This window comes from Ambystoma mexicanum, chromosome 1p (assembly GCF_040938575.1).
Source record: "Ambystoma mexicanum isolate Mex_15411 chromosome 1p, UKY_AmexF1_1, whole genome shotgun sequence".
NCBI classification, from domain to species: domain Eukaryota; kingdom Metazoa; phylum Chordata; class Amphibia; order Caudata; family Ambystomatidae; genus Ambystoma; species Ambystoma mexicanum.
In genome coordinates this window covers 508,186,844-508,209,445 of record NC_090921.1, presented here as the reverse complement: position 1 = coordinate 508,209,445, position 22,602 = coordinate 508,186,844, and the positions used below count along the sequence as shown (strand labels likewise).

The 22,602-nt window shown below is 46.8% G+C and overlaps 1 protein-coding gene across 1 annotated transcript in view; it reads left to right on the top strand.

The window, feature by feature from the left end:
• CHAF1A (chromatin assembly factor 1 subunit A) overlaps positions 1-22,602 on the top strand; it is a 616,874-nt gene that overhangs the window by 395,431 nt on the left and 198,841 nt on the right. Inside the window, exon 12 of the mRNA XM_069649371.1 lies at positions 19,553-19,805. Within this exon, the coding sequence (XP_069505472.1) occupies positions 19,553-19,805 (253 nt within the window). The remainder of the gene's footprint in view (positions 1-19,552; positions 19,806-22,602) is intronic.

The following is a 22,602-nucleotide window of genomic DNA, read 5'->3' as shown; positions in this document are numbered from 1 at the left end:
AGTGAAGAGCGGGTCATGTCACCTGACTTTTTCAACATCACGTGATCATACGTCATAGATTACCAGCAGAAGTTTGTAACGTTGTGTAGTTATTCACAAGTTTACGAGCCGTAATCGTACTAGAAGATGAACGCGTTTATCCTGTCTTCGGACATTAAGTTAAGAATAAGCCGTTGCATAGCATAACGCTGTACATTACTCCCTTTGAACATCATGCTCGACTTAAAACAAAGCACATTGAGATGTAATTTGGCTTCACAGGAGACTTGACATGATTTTTTGATATTACGTGATCATACGTCTGAGCTGAACAGAAGCCTGTAATGCCGCAGAGTTATTCAGACGTTTTACGAGCCGGAACTGTACTGGAAGATAAACAAGTTCATCCCGTTTTTGGAAATTCAGGTAAGAAATAGTTGATGTATAGCACAATGCTGCAGAGTATTCTTTGAACGGACAACTTCCTTTGAATATTACGCCTGACTTAAAACTAAGCGGATCAAGATGTAGTTTGTTCTCACAGGAGCGCATCAGCCAACGCCACACAAGTAGAAAGAGCCGTTTTTCATATTGAACTTGCTTGAGAGAGAAATACCGGCAGTTGGTGAAAATTTTTAATACAATTTTTCAACATTTTTTGATTGTCAGATGTGCTCCCTCCTTACCCACACATTGTTCGTTTGGTACAGTGATATTGTGAATTGTCATAACCGACACTAGTCGGTTTGGGAGACATTTACTTTCGCTCTATCCCTGTACGACCACTGCCTCTCTCCACGAAGTTAGAGAAGCGCCTTGAGTCAATTCAGAAGATACCGAGATATCTGAATCCGTCACGAAGGAATTCCTCAAGATGGCTGATTGTAAACATCCTTGATAAAACTTCTAAGGAAGATAAATTGACTATACAACATATGCTATGACATTAGAAACAATTTTTCATAATCATACAGTGATCCACAATATGATCATCTGTTTGTAGGTAGCCTGATGCACCTGAAATCTAGACCTTGACTGCACTACGGTCCGGATTTGAATTTTCTCAACATCCTTAACTGAGCATTGTGAATGCCAGGACAGTAATCGTGGTGGTACCTTTGTTGATACTTCAGACATCACCTCAAAGAAACAGTTGTAGTTTTAATCGTGTCATTTGAAGTGAACAGAACATTATCATCTTTATCAAAAATTGATATTGAAGACTTATCCATTTGGGGAGGAATTGAATTCTCGAAAGACTGTCCTGAAGAGGGGCCAAACAAGTAGACCGACAGCACTTGAGATTGTGCAGTATGTTTTCGAGTGGCCGAAACACATGTCGACTTGAAAGGAAACGCTCATCTGTATTGACCAAAATCAGAGATTAGAAAGCATAGGGAGGATCAGAAATATTGAACATTATGTTTAGCCCCCTTGCACTAAATGTATTGATGAAGTGGTATGCTTTATGGTCTGTCTGTATCCCCAATATTTTTACACACCTGAAAAAAGGTTTTTCAAAGAAAATGTTTCTAAGAAAATTGTTTGAAAAAGAGTCAAAAATAAGGCATGTTTAATAAATATGTATGCTTTTGATATTGAGAAAATGTGTTTCTTTGTAAAGAGTTGACTTATCTGCTGAATGAATAAACAGATGCAAGTTACTGACAGGAATTCATCAAGGGACAAAAGAGAGGGGTAGTTCTGTTTTCCCCTTAGTGTGCTTAAATGAGTTGGTCAGAATAATTGAGCAATTGCTGATATTCGTTGTACTCCCTGTTTTAAATAATTGCATTAAAACAGACTTTTGCAAAACTATGTGTCTCTTATTGATGTATGAATACAATCTGCATCCCATCTATCTCCAGGGTATTGCTGCTCCTTTTAAAGGGCTGGAAGCCCCAGTTCACATGGACCGGCACCCTGAATGCTTCAAATACTCCAAGGCCCTGAGCTGGCCAAAGGTGTGGCCAGGAGTGAACCATCAGCTAAAAGGACATGTCTGAATGTTTCACAGCCCAGCACATCCACCATAGACCCAGGTCACCTCCATGTACCACATTTCCTCTCAAGACATCTACTTTATTGACCCCTCTGGATCTAGGGGAGATCAAGGAGACCAAGATCAATATGAGATCTGTCATCCAGTCACCATGGAACCTGTGAAGCCTTTGAAGGAGTTAACGCCATCGGTGCCGTGTCCGTCAAGGGACTCTCTCGAGGCTATGGCCTGGAAGTTGTTGGCACCATCAGCACCTTGGTCGATGCCGATTTCCTCGCTGCAGTTTGTGGAGGATTTGCCAGAGGTGCCCCCTGAGGGATGTGGAACCTCTGAGGAAGGCTCTCAGTAAGTCTGTGAGGCCTGTTTTTGAGCCCTTTTCTATTCCTCCTCCTAGTTTGGAATTTCCAACCTTTACAAGTTATTTCAGAGGTTGAGTAACTGTCTGATGAGATGGTTGTGCCTCCTGATGATCTTTTGTCTGGGCATAGTCAGTTGGAGGAACTCTGTCATTGCATGACGCTAGTGGCCTTGACACCTCTCCGGAGGTGGAGTTTGGCCAGCCTGAGCCTGGGGCGTATGCAGATTCCTCCTATCGGCGTCTGATGTCAAGGGTGACTGAATACTTGGGGTGGTCTGCTCCACCTGTTTTGCTCAGGATGATAGAGACATCCTAGATCAAGGTCCGCCCACTGACCCGGTGTTGCCCTTTCACATGGCTTTGCAAAGAAGGGTGGCGGCGGCTTGGACTGCTCTGTAGAGTCTACCAGCAGTTAATAAGTCCCTTCCGAAAAAATAACGGCCATCCAGTGGTGACCCCTGCTACTTATCGACACACCCTACTCCGTAGAGTTTGGTGGTGCAGGCGGCTACGGCCTCCTCGAAGCAGGCTGTGTACCCTACCATCCCGCCTGATGGGGACGGTAAGCGCTTTGGTTGGGCGAGGAAGGTATTTTCGGCTGGGGGTATGGCGTTGAAGGCCGCTAACTCCACTTGTGCCTTAGCGAGATTTACACACACACTGTGTGGAACTGTGCGTCTTTGGTGGCTGAGCATATTCCCGTAGGGGAGGAACGGGATGGTTTTCTAGCACTCATGCAAGAGACGAGAGCCTTGAGAGGTTGCAGACCTCCAAAGCTGAAGCAAAGTCTTTGAAAGCCGCAGTATGTCAACCTCCACCTTTTTCAGCCTAGGGGACAGCAATGGAGGGGAGGTTCCTTTCGGTACTACTCTTCCTTTGGTAGATCGAGAGGAGCTGCCAGTCAAAGGGGCCACTGAAGGAGTACCTGGGGTGGAAAGTAAGGTGCTCGGGGTGCCAAAGCCGCTCAGGCAGTTGCCTTTGTTCTCAGGCACTGCCGTGTCTGCTCAGTCATGAGGCCATGTCCCATGGTTCGCCAGTTGGGGGCAGACCTGCGCAGCATCTTGGAGAATGGCGAGCCATTACTTCGGATATGTGGGTTCTGGAGATCATAGCCCACGGCTACTGTCTTCCCTTCCGGCAGAGGCCTCACGACAATACACAGGGGAATCTCTTTGAAGCGTCTGGATCCGCTCCTTGCGCAGGAAATCCTATCCCTGCTGGAGAAAGGCACTATAGAACTGGTGCCTGTAGCGGAGAGGAACAAAGGTTGGTATTCCCCTTATTTTTTTATCCCGAAAAAGACGCAGGATTGGGACCCATCATGGACTTGCGTTGGTTGAACAAGCTCCTCAGGAGGGACAAATTCAAGATGGTAACTTTCTCAAGTCCTCCAGAACCCTTCAACTTCAGGACTGGTTGGTATCTCTAGACCTCAAGGATGCTTACTTTCATGTGCCGATTCATCCAAAGCACAGGAAGTACCTGAGGTTTGCAGTTTGCGACTCACATTTTCAGTTTTGGGACCTGCCGTTCGGATTGACCTCTGCCCCAAGGGTCTTCATCAAGCTGATGGTGGTGGTGGCAGCATATCTCAGGAAAGGGGATTCACATCTACCCCTACCTGGACGATTGGTTGATCAGGGTGTGCTCTCCCGAGTAAGCCCTGGATCATCTGTCAGTCACCTGCCACTCCTTTCACTAGCTGGGCTTCTCCCTCAATTTAAAGAAGTCCCATTTGACACCTACCCAGCGGCTCCAGTACATTGCAACAGTGCTCGACACATCCCTGGGGCAGCGTTTGTCTCCCCAGGTGAGGGCTCATCACATTCTGCAGATGGACAAGTTTCACCATGCCCAGAGTCTCCCGGCGTTCTATTTCTTGAGGTTGCTCGGCCTCATGGCATCCTGCATTTTCCTGGTGCCAGAGACCAGGCTGCGGATGAGATCTCTGCAGTGGGCTCTCAAGATGCAGTGGTCGCAGTTCTCCGGCAGGATGTCGGATCCCGTTCAGATTCTGCCCTCAGTCGCCCAGGATCTTCTATGGTGGGCTGACGAAGGCAATCTGATGAAGGGAGCACCATTTTGGCAACCATGGCCGGAGGTGACCATCGTGATGGACGCATCCCTCACAGGTTGGGGCGCTCATGTCAACGAGTTGACAGCCAACGGACGTTGGTCTCCTTCGAAGTCCAGACTCCACATCAATCTGTTAGAGCGGAGGGCCATCAGGCTTGCCCTAAAGGGTTTTCTGCCATCTGTGTGGGGAAGAATGCCCTGATTATGACAGATCATACAGTGGCTATGCACTACCTCAACAGAAAGGGGGGGGGTTGCGGTCACTCCTGTTGTGCAGGGAGGCGATGCAGCTCTGGTTCTGAGCCATCCAGCAGGAAATTTCAATCTCGGCAGTTCGCCGCCGCGTTTTTGTCTCTGGCCAGATGAATGCTCTGAGGAGGCAGAGCACAGTCTCTCACGTGTGGGAGCTGGCTCAGGAAGTACTTTTGGAGATCTTTGCACTGTGGGGAACCCAAGTGGATCTCTTCCCCACCAGTGTCAATCGGAAGTGCGAGAGATTCTGCTCATGGGAATTTCCTGCAAGAGGAGCCCTAGGGGGCACGTTCGTAGTGGAGTGGTCCTTCCCACTGCTGTATGAGTTTCCTCCAGTCCCTGTCATTCTGCAAGTTTTAGAGGTTCGGTTCCCGAATGATCCTCATTGCTCCTGCATGGGCCATGAGTGCTGCCCTCCACGTCGTCTTCCCTACCGAGACGATCTGCTCTCACGGGAGGGGGGGGAGGTGTCGGGGTTCTCCATTCAGAGGTAGTCTCTCAGCGTTCATGCTTGGTATCTTAAAGGTTGAGATATATGGATTGGGACCTCCCCGAAGACGTGATGGAGGTGTTGCTTTCGGCCAGAAGGCACGCAACAAAATCCCTGTACCGTTGCCATTGGAGAAAGTTCTGTGACTGGTGCAGGGTACAGAATGTGGATCCTTTCCATTGTTCCATTCCTTTGGTTTTGTCTTTCTTTTGTTTTCTTTAGCCCACAAGGGCCTGCAAGTGGGTACCATTAAGGGTTACCTGGCGGCGCTGTCCATATTTAAGCGCTCGTCTGAGGAATGTTCTTATTTTAAGATTACTTTGATATCCCAGTTTCTAAAAGGGCTAACTAATGTTTTTCCACTGTCGCCTTTCCAGGTGCCGGGATGGGATTTGAATTGGTTTTAAAGTTCCTAATGGGAGCTCCGTTCACGCCCTTACATTCTTGTCCGTTGCGACTGTTGTCCTTTAAAACTGTTTTTAGTTGCTGATACTTCCGCACGCAGAGTGAGTGAATTACGGGCACTTTCCGCCAAGCCACTGTTTTCCATAAGGACAGGGTTGTCCTGCGGGTACGGCCTTCTTTTCTTCTGAAGGTTGTGTCGAAATTCCATTTGAGCCAGGTGATTCTTTCGGCTTTTTATCCTCCTCCACATCCTGGTCAGGAAGAGGAGAGGCTCCATAGGTTGGATCCTAGGAGAGCTTTGAGTTTCTATCTCTCACGGATGTCCTGGGTCAGAGTGGTTGATCATCTCTTCGTTGGTTATGCTGGAAGGCGCTTGGGTCAGGCTGTTTCCAAGCAGACCTTGTCCAGATGGATAATTTTGACTGAGTGTTACCGTTTGGCAGGAAAGGACCCTCCAGTAGGCTTACGGGCTCACTGTACTAGGGTTGTGGCTGCCTCCACTGCTCTACAGAGGGGCGTTACTATTAGCAATATTTGCGAAGCAGCCACATGGGCCTCTGTCCATACCTTTGTGAGACACTATTCCTTGGACTCATCCATGGGTAGGATTTGGCCTTTGGTAAGGCAGTCCTTTATTCAGACATTTGATTGAGCATTCTAAAATTGTAAATTCTTTTCCCACCTCCATAAATTGGTACTGCTTTGGGAGTCTGTCATAGATGTGGAATACGTCAGAGGACACAATCCCCTCGAAGTTACCATATCTGGTAACGTTCTTTCGATGGGGATGTTCCTCCGACGTATTCCACATCGCCCTCCCAGCCTGCCCCTCTACTGAATTTCTTATGCGATTGCAGCTTACGTTTCCACAAGGCTTTCTGCAGTCATATTGGCAGATGATTGGTGCCACACGTTCTGGGGAAAAAACTATAACAGTCTACGGGCACTGTGCGTCCTATATATAACATCCGGTGACGTCGACCCTCGACGGAGGCCCTTGAGGGACAACGCATCGACGCAGGCACCCTCTGCTTAAAATCTTCCGATGCAGCACAGCTTTGGACATTACCTGTCGTAGATGTGGAATACGTTGGAGTAACATCCCATCGAAAGAACGTTACCAGATAAGGTAAGTAACTTGTTCTTCTACAAGCAGAAATGCCATCACTGACAGAAGGGAGCGATAGAGCTGGTTCCACTTTTAGAGGTAAAAGGTAGGTATATACTTGTTCCCAAAAAGGATTTAAGCATGTGCCCTGTCTTGGATCTGCGTCCTGCAAACACGTATGTCAAGCTGGAAAAATTCAGGTTTTCAATGCTACAGGAAGTAATTCCACTATTACAGCAAGGGGGTGGGAGGTTACATGGCAGCATTGGCCATGAAAGATGCTTACTTTTTCAATGTTGCCAGCGCACAAAGTACCCAAGGATCAAGGTAGGGACAACTTGCTACCAATTCATAGTATTTCCCTTTGGTATAGCCTCAGCACCATGGGCATTCACAAAAGTGCTCGCAGTAGTGGTGGCACACCTGCACAGACACTCAATTCCAGTGTACCCCTATCTAGATAAGTGGTTAAAACTGGGAGACACCACAAGCATGGCAGCAGAACACCAAACAATCAATCTTCTTTTCCATGATCTTCATGTTTGCTCACAAAGACACTACCAGCTGCTTGATGTGGAGCCCTGGTGCAGCTCTCCGCTGATGCATAGTCTATTGATCATACACTTGTTTGGGAGGAGATGTCTATCAACACTCCAAGTGGCAATTTAATTAGATATTCTATGCCTACCATGTCAATGCACACCATTCATTTCCGTATGTGTAGGAGGGAATCTCCTCAATGGGTGGTGAGATTTTAGCACTGCTTGAAGTTGACAGTTAAGTGTTCCAATGTTAACCCTCAACTTACATGCAAATCTTGGAGATTTTTATTTTTCTGTCACTGGGCCCTCTTCCTCTTCCTATCCCTCAACTCCACACTCCTGGCTAATGATAAGCTGAATGAGTTTTTTTTTTTTTTTAACTATACAGCCCAAAAGCCCCTACTAGGTCACAATAGACCTTGATGTAAATGTGTTAACATTCTTTACAGCGTTGGAATTAACATGTATAACATTTCTCACCTCCCCGATCTGGAAAGCGGAAGTCAAGTTGGGCTTTCTTGTGCAAAAAAAAAACTTTTCCAATTGGGATTCTCAATCAATGAGAAAGTCTTGCAGCAAGTTAAGTTACCTGGAGTGCTATTCTGACAGAGACCCTAGTCTTTCCCCTCTATGAGGGTACAATTGATGCTGTTTGAGATTCCACAGTATATAGCTGGTTGTCAGATAACCGTACGGAAGGCAATGCGCCATCACTGAATGATGGCTTCATGCATACAGGTGCATCCTATGCAAGAGCGGTTAGCGAAACAATGGTCTCAGTCAAGCTGTCTATGGGACGATCCCTTGTTCAATCTGTAGTAGTGGACAAAGAGAACCTTTTAAAGGGAAAACATTCACCACTCCCGCAGAAGAAACCACACTAACAAACTCATCACTATCAGGTTGGGGAGCACATTTTCTCATCGCACCGCACACTGGGTGTGTGCACAGGCAATGTCAAACAAGTATATCAACTTTCTGGATCTATTAGCAGTGTTTTAAAGCTTTGAAAGTGTTTCCAACGCCAGCTGGCACACTCAACAGTCAGTCCTTACAGACATCACAACAGCAATGTACTACATCAACCAACAGGGTAGCACATGCACTCCAAACTAGCCTAGAACATCTGGTTTTGGGCGCTCAAACGCAACAAAACCTCTTCTCAAAATATTTCACAAATGCATCAGGAACAAGTCAAACCTATTCTGATGGCACCAATATGGGCTTGTCAACCATGGTTCTTACGCCTGCTCAAAATGTCTTTGCACACACGCCTAACTACCGTGCCCTTGATGCATGCTGTCCCAGCATCAAGGGACAACACTCCATCCTTCTCAAACACTGAACTTGGCAGCTTGGAGTTTGGACATTTAAACCTGTCTCAAAGATGTATCGACATCTTTAAAAAGGCACTTCAAGCCAACACAAGACACTGCTGAAGTGGAAATGCTTTGTCATTTGGTGGAAAACGCACATCGTCCACCCCCTTGACTGCTCACATTTACATATAGTACACTATCTAATTTACCTTTTAGACGGATTAGTCTTTAATACTTCATCAAGCAGCACTTTCAGCATACACCACCTCCAGATTAAGGCATTTTGGTGGAAAGTTCCTGTAGTTATGGCCTTTATGAAAGGGGTTCAAAGATTGTACCCCCCCTATTTCTAATCCATCTCCCGGATGGGACTTAAATGTGGTACTTCTAAAACTCAAGGGCCCTCAATTTGTGCCAATGCATAAAACCAGTATTAGGCATCCACAAGACTGTTTCTTGTAGCCATCACTTCAATCAGAAGAGTCAGTGAACTGCAAGCTATCTGTTAAAGGTCTGTTTGTATGTCTTCATAAAGACAGTGGTTTTGTGAACACGCCCATGCTTTTCTCCTAAATTTATCTCGAAGTTGCATGTCAACCAGTCTCTAAAACTTCCAGCTTTCTTCCAAAACCCATCTAATTCAGCAGAGAATAATCTGCATACATTAGACTTGGAGAGCTGTGATGTACTACCTAGACAAGACCAAACAAATTAGTAAAACAGATCCGTTCTTTGTTTCCATACCTGCAGGAAGAGAAGCACATCCTGTCTCTAAATCAGCTATTTTAAGATGGATTGTCAAATGCATCCAATTGTTATTCTCTGTCCAAGAGCACCTTACCTTGACACCCAGAGTGCACTCCACTAGAGGCACAGGGGCTACTCTAGCTTTCATTGTATCTTTAGATGCTATTCTTCCTTTTCTCACCTTCCCCAGAAGCTCAACATCTCCAGTTGCCTGGTTTTCTCTAGGCTGGACTACTGCAAAAGCCTCTATCTCAGCCTGGCTTCTTCTACTCTCTGCCCTCTGCAATTTATCCAGAACAGGGCTGCAAGACTTGTCCTTGGCCTCAAGCCCAGGGATCGGATCTCTACACCCTGAAATCTCTCCACTGGCCGCCGGTGGCTGCACAAATCAAGTTCAAGACCCTCTGCATTAGCCACATGGCCTTCTGGGGCTGTGCCCTGCACTACATCCAACATTCTCTTCCTAAACATCGACCTTCTCAAGCCCTTCGTTCCGCTACCTTCAACTCTCTCAAACGCTTCTCCAAGCAGAGAATAGGTGGTAGATCTATCTCCTCTGCAGGGGCCTCCCTGCCCCTCTAACTTGAGCATGACCACCCCAGGTTCCGGAAGCAGCTCAAGACCTTCCTTTTTCGCTTCTGCTTTCTTTTCCTCTTCCTTGCTGATCTCCTGTTCCTCTGCACTGGCTGGTTGCCAAGCTATCCTCAACCCACGACCAGTAGTACCTGCATGGCCTCTGTGCATACCATGCACTCTGGGGCTGTATCTAACCCTACAGTCCTCTCCACTCCGCACTTGCCCTGAGCCAGCTCCCCTGATTGCACTGCTCAGTGCAACGCTGCCCTAACTGCACTTCCTCTCTTCCTCCCCCTGGCACTTCTCCTCCTCTTCCCTGCACTTGCACAATCTGAATGACTGTAGACCTAGTCAGATCGTTTGTCTTGTCCTCCCTCCGTCTCCATGCCTGGTCTTGTCTAGAAACACTTGTTTACAGGTGCGTTATAAATAACCTAACATCTTGGAGTACAATTCACACCTTCACACACCACTACTGTTTCGATGCAGTCAAGAGGAGACTCGCAGGTGGGACAAGCCGTGTTAAGACACCTTTTTGCCGCTGTGCATTCAAATGACTCACTACCTTCTCCAACCCTGGCTTGATAGTCTATGCAAAGAATGTGCCTCTAGGCAGATCCACAAGTCTCGGACATAAATTGCATAACATAATCTTATTTTGGATGCTTGTATCTGCTTATATTCACATGCGCCCATTCTTCCTTCCCTTTTGGAGTTGACGGTACATAGACAACTTACACCTTTCTTTACTTCCTGTTCTCAAGGATACACTTTATGCTCCCTCTTGTCCAAAACCAAACCATTTGCGGGACCTCTACGCATGAAGGACCATGGATACAGTACATGTCCCACTAGGAATAGTATTACAAACACGCCCAGTTGACATCCCTTTTTGAACTTTAAAACAAGTCATGCAATACTCTGCACCTACCACCAGATGTCAGCCTATGCAAAGCATGTGAATTTAAGACCTTATCTAAATCATTGTACGTTTTTTGTGCTTGCCTGTCTAACTGGAATGGTTAGACTCTTGAGTGGGTGTGATTATGGTCTAGGGCACACGGTTGGCTAGACTTGAGTCTTTTTGGTTCACCAAAATGTTAGAGTCCCAAACCCCACTCTCAAATTTAAAATAAAGCTTCATGTTAAATTGTAGGCCAAAATTAGGAATTAGTCTGTGGCGCATAGTACATTTTAGGCAGCTGTGGTTTTTCAATGCGGCTCAGACTTTGCTTTTTTGTGTGCTTTAAATTGTTGTCATTTTGTTCAAGTTTCACTTAGTTAAAATAAAAGTGCACAGCAGAGACCCTTCACATGTACTGCCCTCATACGTGATTGCGGCCATAACCGCCAGCTTCCGTTGATACTGTAAGTAAAAGCAGGGATCTATTACAAGGGGGTATCGGCAGGGCCATATGGACGAACAGTAACTTGGGAACTAGGGGTAGTCGTCATGCTGAAGAAAATTAACTTGCTACAGTCCGTCCCCTTTCCTCCATGTTTGGGTGATTGCAAAGCAACCAGATTGTGGTAGTTTACCTGCCACCTGCTTACACCTTTCATCAGGGCTGCCAGCGTACATTAAGACTCCAGTCCTGCTTGAAGAAAATCCTGATCCTGTGTGAAATCTGTGGCTTGACAGACCAGGTAATGGGACTACCAACCAACAAGGAACACTTTGGTTCTCCCCTTGGATTGTTAAACCCACCCACAGGGATGGACATGCCCTGGACGATCTACTTTTGAGATGACACTTCATAACAGTCCATACTTTACTCTTGGTCTGGCCACCTCATGCACCTTAATGTATTGGGACCACCCAATTGTCTAAAAAAAAAACAAAAAAAAAAAAAAAAACAAAATGACACATCGTTCACAGGCAGCCGAGCAAAATTAGCATGCAAACCTTTGAGACCTCCCACCCACAATACAATGCCTCTTTAGAGTACATCTGCATGCTAGACAACCTCAATACAGTGATGTTTAAAAGGTTGTGCAAATATCAAATCAGAGTATGATGCTAATTCCCTCCACCTTAGAGACCCCCCCCCCCCCCCCCCCCCCCCGAGCAACTTTGCTGGATTTTGAGTACTTTATTTATTTATTTTTTTTACCTGGAGAATGAGACCCTTTTTCCCACTGTTTCTTTTGGTTGTGCAGTCTGACAAACTCCATAGGCATCATCTTTTACATTGTGTCACACAGCACCTTCAGTGGCACAGGGACGACTTTCAGATTTCCCAAAGGTTTAAATACCTTTCCTTCGATAAACTGTTTTCAAGAGCAGTAAAGTGAAATTTACTTTACTTACATTTGTAACTTTCTAGACCCAGCACACACTATCTTACAATAGGGTACTGGAGGGCTTACCTGGTATCCCCTTTGTCTAGCTTCTCATGTAACATTTTTATGTTGCCCTTTTCTCATTGAATGGGTAGTGGACTTGGTTTTGTTTTTACTACCGTGATGTGCATTTACCGCGGGCTGCTGTCGCAGCTGCAGTGAAGCGCAAAAGGGTGCCATTTTTGCCATTTCATTCTGGAAAGGTCCTTGAGATTTACTCTGCGCGCCAAACCAGGTTTGGTCACATTGTTCGCTTTGCCTTTGGCGGGATTCACGAGTGAAGCCCGGCTCTGGCTCCAGGGTGGGGTAGGCAGGAAGTGAGGGAGGTGCCCGAAACTCCGTGTTTGGTCTCCTAGGAGACCCAAATGCACTGTGGTGATTGGCTGGCTGACTGTCCGACACGGACAGCCACCCTTGACAGCTAGGCTGAATGGTAGAGAACTGAATAAAAAGCTAGGCTTTTGGCTTGTAAGGCAGAATTGACCACTGGACGAAGGAACCGAAGAACAACTTGAAGAGGACGCCTGCTGCAACTCCTGGACTGTTGGTTTGCCCGGTAAAACCTTGCTGCTGTGCTGAAACTCCAAATTCGTATCGACAGAGAAGCCCCTGCAAGGACAACTTCTCCCTTTTTAAGTTGGTGGGACCAATCAACTCCAAAGTAAGCCACCTGGACATCCATCTTGGAGCTGGTTGAATTTCCACAGTTGCTGCTGGAAACCGTATAGCCAGGGAGAGGAACACCAGATTGTGTTGCTTTTAAGCTGGCCTAGAGCTCAGGAAGATCCTCCGGACTCCAAGGAAATGGGATTGACTGAGCCTGAGCCGCCTCAACAGAGTGCGGGACCCCAGAAATATAAATTCCTTCTCAACCGCCAATCTCTGCAGTGTTGCTATCGGTGGTAGACGCAAGGAGCTGAAACACTGAACAGCCACTGATTTGGAGATTGCCGGTTGCGAGCGGTGACCATCCCGTTGCAGTGCAGGAGTCCCCAGAAGTTCTCCCTCTTGTCCCCGCGACTGAGGCCCAGGAACAGTGAGATCTGCAGAGCTGCTCAGGAACAGAAGTCATCTACGACACTTTTTTCTTCAATATAAAGGTACTATAAAAAGTCTGTAAAATCTGAGAGCACTTACTTCTACCTGTAGAGTTGCTTGCATCTTCTACTGTTAACAAGTCTAAACAGCTTGTGGCCCTACATTTGATTCTTATTTTCTTCAAAGTCTACTAAAACATTGTTTCTGATGATTGTTAATCTGCTTAGAATCACATGCTGTGCATATGGTCTGACATCCAGTGGTAACCGCAGAGTATTGCTTGTCTTTCGAGGACAGAAAGGGGACGTCGGCATAGGCGTGTCTGTAACACTATCCCTATAGTGACGTTGTGTAGTACCCAAAATCCCTCACGCGCCGAGGTCCCTCAGATAGTATTTTTCAGCCCAGATAACTGGTCGCCCTTTAGCAGAGCTCTTACTAGAGACATTGTTTATCTTACCGAATTGTTGGTTTATTCCCCGTTAAGTCACTTTGCCCAATAAGAACATCTTCGGCGAAGACTATGGGGGAATCGTCCACGGCTGTGGATTTTGGCGCCTAAGATCCGCCGGCCGGATTTTCCACGTGGTCAGGCCGTCTGGCCGACCTATACAGTAGGGAGAGTGGGGTCGGGGTGGCCATATTGCTTACTATGTCTTTCCTCCTTTCCCCTCTTCTCCCTGTTTTGGTCTGGTCATCCTTCCCTTTGGCTATGGAAAGGACTCCTTTTAGATTCTGCCCTAAGTGTAGGGTCAGATATCCTTGGAAGGACGAACACAGGACGTGCAACGCCCGTCTCCCCCTAGAGCACGACGAGAAGCGGTGTGCGGCATGCAAACTCCTTCCGCCTAAGACCCTTAAGTAGCGCTGTGTAAAGTGGTGGGCTGCGTACAGTATGTCACGTGTGGAGGCCCCTTACCTCCCACCGCCACGTCAGCTGAAAGTGACGGGGGTACTTTGGATGACCAAACGTCCATTTCAGATGTTATAGACCTTGAGGCGGACGCTTCTAGGTCCGCCACGCCCATCCCGACCCTTCCAGGCTCGAGACTGGTCTTGCTACAGGGACTACACCCGGCGATGGGGGGTGTACAAGCACATTGCACTAAGCACACCACCCCTACACCAATTTCAACGCCTTTGTCGAAAAAGGCGAAAGGGCCAACGGGGTCTCCGAAGACTTCGCCGGTTCCCTCGGATCGTTCAGATCCAAAGCCTTCCCCGCATCCTCAGCAGCATTTTGCGACTTGGCAATCGAAACAAACTAAGGGCGCTACTCCGAAACCTACATGCGTCGAAGTGCGGGAACCCGACGCTTTGACTTGCAAGGCCTCAGTAGGCCCGAAAACTACGGCTAGGCCTCTACCCTGAAAACCGACCGCTAGGCCCTCTAGCGCCGTCGACGGTATTACAACTGCCAATAAATCATCGGAGCGACTATCGAGAGTAGCATCGGAAGAATTAAGGCGGCGGTGGGCCTTAATCCGGCCACGGGAAAATCACCACCGGACAAGGAGTCTAAGCGGCTGTATGCCTGGGCAAATGTCACGTCAGCAGCTGCATACACCATACAGGTTGCTAATAATACTACTCTATTAGCAAGCTATGCTGATGCCCAATGGAATTTGCTGCAGGAAGGCCTCCAAGAGGTTCCCGAACCCACCAAATCAAAGCTTCTCGCCATTGTAGCGGAGGGGAGACTAGTTAACCAGAATGTGGTGAACACCCTGGACACTGCGGAAACTGCAGGCAGTTCTCTTGTTCAAGGGACCGTACTGAAAAGACACGCTTGGCTGCGTACATCAGGATTTGGACCTGAGACTCAGGCCTCCCTCATTAATAAACCCATTGAGGAGACTAACCTTCGGGAAAGCAGTGGATGAAGCGTTGGAGACAGCCAAGAAGCAGCATGAGACTATAAGGTCTCTGCATCAAATTACACAGAAACCCTCCTCCCAGCGGGGTAATGACTCTTGGCTTGTCCTTTCGAGGACAAGCCTGTGCTGGTCAAAACTACGGCACGGGTAACTTCAACACAAATCAAACATCTGGAAGCCCCACTTACCACCCCTCAAGAGGTCAAACGCGGTAGAGGCAGAGGCCCTAATCCCAGAGGAGCCACAGCCTCTGGTCAAATGACCACCAAGTCCAGGTTCCCTCCCATGTCACCCCGGTCGGGGGACAATTAATATTTTCCTCGGAGCATAGGAGGGGATAACGTCCGACCAGTGGGTCTTAAAGACGGTCGCCCACTGTTACTGCATGGAATTCGCCCGACCTCCACAGTTTAGACCGCTACGCTCACGGCGCCTTTCACCGAACCATCTAGAGATCCTGATCCAAGAGGTGGAAGCACTGTTGGGAAAGGACGCCATTTAAGTCGTCCCTATTCTTCAGGTAAACAAGGGTATTTATTCAGTGTACTTCCTTGTACCCAAAAAGGATCTCACCATGCGTCCTGTTCTAGAACTGCGCCCAGCAAACAAGTTTATAAAACCCCAGAGGTTTCGCATGGTAACACTGCAGGAGGTGATCCCATTGCTGAAACAAGGGGACTTCATGGCAACATTGGATATGAAAGATGCATACTTTCATATTTCAATGTTGCCAGCGCATTGGAAATATCTCCCAAAAAATCAGATCTCCTTCAGCCTGGGTTTCTCAATCAACAAGAAGAAATCCAGTTTAGTCCCCAGCCAAGTAAAAAATTTCTGGGAGCTCTAATTCGGACGGAAGACTGTCTCGTCCTCCTTTCCGAGAGGGTTCAGTACATGCTTTCTCAGAGCCCTCAATATGTAGCCAGTCGGGAGGTGACAGTACGCAAAGCCATGTGTTTGCTAGGGATGATGGCGTCATGCATACTTGGTTCCCCGCGCGCGGCTGCGCATGCGTCCCATGCAAGAGTGGCTCAACAGCCAGTGGTGTCAGGCCAGCGGACAATGGGAAGATCTAGTAGTCTCGCCAACCTTCGTTCTCTCTGCAGTGGTGGTCAAGAGAAAACCTCTTACTGGGGAAGACCTTCACCTCCCATGCAGTGGAAGCCACTCTCGACACTCATCTCACGGGGTGGGGGGGGGGGGGGGGCTCACCTGCTTCAGCAGACGGCGCACGGAGTGTGGACCCCTCAAATAGCGTCCAACCATATAAACTTACTGGAGCTATTAGCAGTGTTCAAAGCATTGAAGGCCTTTCAGACGCAACTGCAAGGGAAGACAGTGCTGATCCTAACGGACAGCACTACAGCAATGTATTACCTGAACAAACCAGGTGGGGGGCACTCACTCTCCAGGGCTATCCAAGCGGTCCCAAAACATATGGGCTCTCAAACAGAAGATGTTTTTGTTGTCCCAACATGTTCCAGGGGAACTCAATCTTCTGGCAGACTTACTCAGCAGAGATTTTCCTCTGCCAGAAGAATACGAATGGAGACGACACGAAGATAGTGTCCAATGTCTTCGCAGAATGGGGTTTCCCAGAGATCGACCTGTTCGCTACTCAGGAGAACGCCCAATGCCAAGATTACGCCTCTAGGTACCCCAGAACCGATCCAAGGGGAACGGTCTCTGGATAAGAGAGTGCACCAGAAACCAGTTAACATGATACTGGTGGCCCCCATGTGGGCCGCCATCCCTGGTTCGCTCACCTGATGGAAATGTCCCTCTCCCCACCAGTCAAGCTGCCCTGCCTGTACATGTTTTCTCAGGACAGGGTGGGAGACCCTACACCCATGCCTACAAACTCTGAACTTAGCAGCCTGTCTCCTAAAATCATAGAGTTTGGACACTTGCAACTCCCCCAGAGGTGCATGGACCTACTCGGGGAAGCGAGAAAACCGAATACACGTCATTGCTATGCCAGCAAATGGAAACGTTTTGTCATCTGGTGCAATTCCAAGGGCGTCAATCCCATTGATTGCTCACCCTCACACATTGTACTGTATCTAACCCACCTGTTGGACACTGGGTTGGTGTTCAATTCCCTAAAGGCTCACCTGGCTGCTCTCAGCCTACACCACATCCCAACAAAAGGTATTGTGGTGGAAAATACCGGTGATTAAAGCCTTTATGGAAGGGGCTAAGAGGATTTATTCTCCCAGCCACGATGCACTACAATTGGGTCCGAGGCATCCTGGTATTGGTTCCGGACCTCTGGAGAGGCACAGCACCTCGGGAGATGGCTCAGTTTAAAGTTAATCTTGGACTGGTTGTTCCCACCAGTCAAAGTGAAGGAGTCCTCTTCGGAGTTCCTCCGTCGCACAGAAAACTGGGTTAGGACAGTAGTGGCCACTTCAGTGTTGCATAGGGTCTGCAGGCATAGTCTTCGTCGGTTACTTCAGTTTCCAGTGGTCATCTTGACTTACACCTCATGAACCTCACCTTTTCAGTTTCAGCGCACACTCCTCTGCAATCTCGGCATCCAATCAGGACAGCTCGGCCCCCAGTGGGAGCTGGTTCCATTCAGACACTCAGGAAGACAGACCAGGGGAGTGAATAACTCCTCTCAAACTTCCGGCCTAGGCGGGAACGCCCTAGGGTTCCTGCCAAAGGCAAAACACACAGACCGACCTCCTCCTCCTCGCAGGATGGTAGAAGAGCTAACAACCAAACATGCTAGAAATGGCGAAAAAAAGAAAGGAGCCACCAAGTTAGAACTGTGTGCACAACCAGGGCTATGAACAGCAATAAAAAATAACAATAGTTGGTAGAACACATCCACCTGCCATAAATAGAGGGTTGTCTATGATTAAAAGGGTCACAGGAGCAGCGAGAAGGGGAATACTAGGTATCCCCTTGGAACTCTACGTAAGGTGGTGTGCCAATGTCTCTCAATATAAAGTTTTTGGAGAGATGCAAAGTATCTCTATCCTTAAGAACAGTAGAAGGTAAGGACACAAAGAATCTCAAAGGAGAACCCAAAGGGTTACCAACAACACTGCCCATAAGGAGCTGTATGCTACAAAATTAAAATACAGATGCCTTAGACATATGGAGGAGAGTAGATTCTATAGGATGGGTAAAACACAGAACAGAGATCAAAAAGGCAGCCCATAAGAATTAATGAGTGGAAAAAGGTCCAGAAGTCCAGCAAAAAGTGCAAGAGGGGTCAATGTGAGCTGAGTTAGAGATTCAGTGACAAGAATTAAAATAAACTCTTGCACACAAGGTTTCTTGAATAAACAATTCTTAATTTATCAGTTAGAATAAGCCTTCAGAAGGGAGCAATATAAAAAGTAACTCTAATACACTTCAACACTGTAACCCTTAGTTTCCAAACCAGTAAAGACCCTTTTGGGATCAAAGGGAGCTCCCATGAGCCTGGTCAAAACCATGTTCAGATCCCATCCGATCTGATTGCTCTACATCCATTGCATTGCCAACTATGTTCAGTGTGCTTACCTACAGCTCACATCTTCCTCTTATATGCCTGACTGCTCTGCCACTCTACCAAGGTTCCATGAGTAGTACAGACGGACACTAAGAGTGATGATCTTCAAACCATTGCGTTTTGTAAAGGCTATCTCAAAGTGGACTTTGGGGAAAGCTCCCCTAACAGATGGAGCAAGCACCTCTGCCGTCTAACCCACTCAAATATTGGTGTGTTTGACAAATGGTTAGTTCCTATACAAATGTGGAATTATGTGGGCGGAATGGCCTATCAATCTGAACTTTACAAATGTTCAGTAAACTGTAGTCTTCCTGAATTGTGTACAAAGGTAGATTGCATTGCCTTTTGAAGTCAAGCCTTGGCTGTTGTATGTCATGCTACTGCCCACTTCCATGTCAATTCCTTCAAGGTTATTGTATAAATTGTCCTTTTTATCAAAGACATTGGTTTACAGAGATAATCAACCAAATATTACTTTTAGCCGGCTGTGTGCGAACATGCAAGGCATTTGCCACATCACCTCAATGCCCCCATTAAGGAGGATTGAAAACCAGTTCTATTTGTGAAATATCGGCTACTATGAAACAGCGCTTTTATAATTCACTGGTCTGTTCCCTTGCTTTTAAGGTAATTTTTCAGTCCGTTAGCTGGGATTTTATGATCCTCTTAAGAAATAATCGTTAGCTAAGGGTACAAGTGGCATTGAAGGCAGATTCGGTATTAAAGGGTTTAACTTTCAAGGATCGCGTGCTGTATGGAATTTGATTGCAGTTTAGAATTGTGACTTATTTTTCTTTTTTTGTGGGGTACTTTTACAAGCATTTTGGTGGTTTAGGGCTTTGTTTGGCAGTTTCAGTTTAGTTTTGAGTTTTCAATGTACTTCTATATAACTGAGTGTTCACATGGCTTCCCAATTGTCCTTTTTTTACTAGGAGCGAGTGGATCCAGAAAACCAGAAGGTGCGCCAAAAGCTTAAAGCAAAGGAGTGGGATGAGTTGGTATCCGAGGGGAAGAAGTTCCGTGTCCTGAAGCCTTTGGTTATTGGCTGTGTTTGGGAAAGCAATGGCGCAAGTAGAGAGCTAAAGGCCCTACAGCGGTTTGCAGCCTGCATTCTGGAGTCTGTGCTGGCTGAAGAGGAGTTGGCACAAGAAAAGTGCGAGAAGCGGAATATTAAGGACCAGCAAAGTAAGACTAAGCGATTATCGTGGGAAGGTTACATGTCTCTCGTGATTACCAAAATGAGGATCAAATCTAATTGAAGTGCTTTCAAATTTAATACTAGTATTTTGTTCATTACATTTCCTTAATCATTTTTTCAGCTGCACCTTTCTACACCTTTCATTCCAGCTTTCATTTCCTCAGTATACCATAGTAGTAGCTCATTCACTAGCCGGTTTGCATTGACAATCTGATTTTAAAGGTGCAAGCTTTTAACCTTCAGCCTGTCTTGAAATTTGTCATCTCCCTCACACTGGATTGGTTGCACTACTCTAGTATGGCTTCTGAGCAATGAAGAGATAGAGGACCAACCTTTCAACTATCTCAATCATCCATGTGCACAGTGAACTGGTTTAGTTTAGGATGTCATTCCTCTAGCTCTCTATTGGCAAAGGGGAAATTCTGCCATCTGAAACATTTTCTTTTTTCTTGCTTTATCCCAATTTCTGGTCTCCTGTTAGGCAAGATATTATGAAGTAACCCTATGGGAGACTACACAAGTCTTGTCCTCTTGGTTTTAGGTAACCCACCTATTGGTATAGGTCTGTACTACACATGTTGGTAGAGATACTGAGCTGCCAAACTTATCTCAAGATGGGTAAATGTGAGCTGTAGTGATGAAACATAGAGGTTCACAATTACAAGTATCCCAATAACACTTATAATTTGGTTTTCTAGTAAAATAATTAACGGTCAGTTTTAAATAAGCATTATTTAACCTGAACTGGCATGGCCGCCCCCGTGCCTTAGCCTTTTTTTGGTGAATTTGGTATGTCGCCATTCAATCCCTTGTAACTTTTTTGTTACATTAGATATCTTAGCCAAATTTTGCGCCTCCCCCCCCCCCCCCCACATGTAGGCGGTCACAACATTTCGAAGGAATCCTAGTTTGCTGTAGGCGATGAGGGAGAAAATCTTATTTTCCAGAAAATGCCAGTGAGAAAGTCTGTGGTTTTTCCTTGTAAGAGCTAGGAACAAATGTTTTGCTGTACTGAATTTGCCATTTTCCAGGCTGTCATAGGTTGAGTGGAAACCAAAAATGTTTTGTTATGGTTACCAGCCGTTTTGTGAGGTACGCTATTTTGGCCACCCCCCCCCCCCCCCCCCCCCCCAATAGGGCATGCATGCATGGATGGAATGGAAAAGAAGGGTAGGAAGACTGAATGGGAAGATAGAAAAGCATACATTTCTGAAAAGCAGACACAATGCTTTGCTACATTCCCCTGACTCTTCCAGTTTGGAAATCACACATTTTTTGTAATGTTTCACTAAACAAGCAATACCACAAGCCAAAACTGAGCCATGATACACAGGATTTTTATGCTTACGGCCTTAACAAACGTACTTATGTGTAAATAAGGAAAACAAATGTAGTGAGGAAGGGTAAGCATACATTTTTCGAAAGTGCACAAGCAGACCTTTTGAAGGGTAGGTGATTTGTGCAGGTTACAAAAGTGTATAGTGCCTAAAGCACAACTAAATGTAGGTCACATTTGGGAAATTAAAGGATTGTGACAAAGTGCAGCAGCGAATTGAAACATTATGAAAACCAAGGAAACACAACAAATGTCTTAACTTCCCACAAGTGTCCCGACGAAAACAGTACCTCACATGTGTGGGTGCACCTACCTGGGCGCAAAGGGAAACGTCTAAACTAATGCTATCCCCCAAAGGGTTTGGGGAGCCAACCTACAGATTTGATCCTGGCGTGTCGCAGCCACCAAGGAAAATGGGGGAACCCCATGCATTTCAGAAAAGACACCCGTGGAATCCACAGATGTCGGACTTGCGCAAATCGCCCCAGAATGTATTACCCACAAGCCCCGGCAAAGACCCACATGGGAGAAGGGTGCCCATGGCCAGGAACATTACCCCTACTTTCCTGGAGCTCTGGCTGGCCTGCATTACAGCTTCTCCCTCCGGGAAAGGATGGGGAAGTGTCCCAGGCCTCCTTGGAACCAACGCTGCGCTTGGGGACGTTCAGCACACATGGGAGTCAGCCGCCAAAGGCCTGGGATATTATCCCCCCCACCACCCTAGAGCTCTGGCTGGGTTGCATTACTGCTTATCCCTCTGGGAAAGGACGGGACCCTGCCTAGGCTCCCTGGAACCCCTGCTGGGCTTGGGAACGGCCAAACCACATGGGAGACAGCCGCCCAAGGCTAGGGACATCACCCCCAACCATCCTGCAGCGCTGGCTGGGAAACTGATTGAAATCCAACACCTGTGCTGTGAGGAACCTCCTCCTCACATAGCACGGGGGGTTGGATTTCAATTTTGTGCAATCCCCACTTTACAAAGATCGCACAAAATGAAGTGCCAAAAAGGACGAGCTGTCTCGTCCTTGGTAACAGGAACCTAATGCCTAGGACGCGATAGCGCGTCCATGGCACTTGAGAGGTTAAAAAGGGCAATATGCCACAATCAAAATACACTTAACACTTTCTCAGAATCCAGGTAAGTAAGTAAATATTTGTTAGATGTTTCATACACACTTCCTACACCCCGAGGTGACTTCAATTACTAGGACAGTATTGGCATTTATAGATCACTTTTGCACTTAGTAAAATTCTGAGGTTGTGAAAAAGGTTAACAGGTTCTCAGAGCATGTGAGCACTTTGCAATCTCCAAATGAAGTCTAGATTGGCTCTTTCCTAGCAATACAAGTTAAACATATGCACCACCTATGAGGGACAGTTAGAATCAAAATCAATAGGTTGGAAGGGTCTGCAGCAGCCAAAGTCTATGTGGACAATGTCTATGG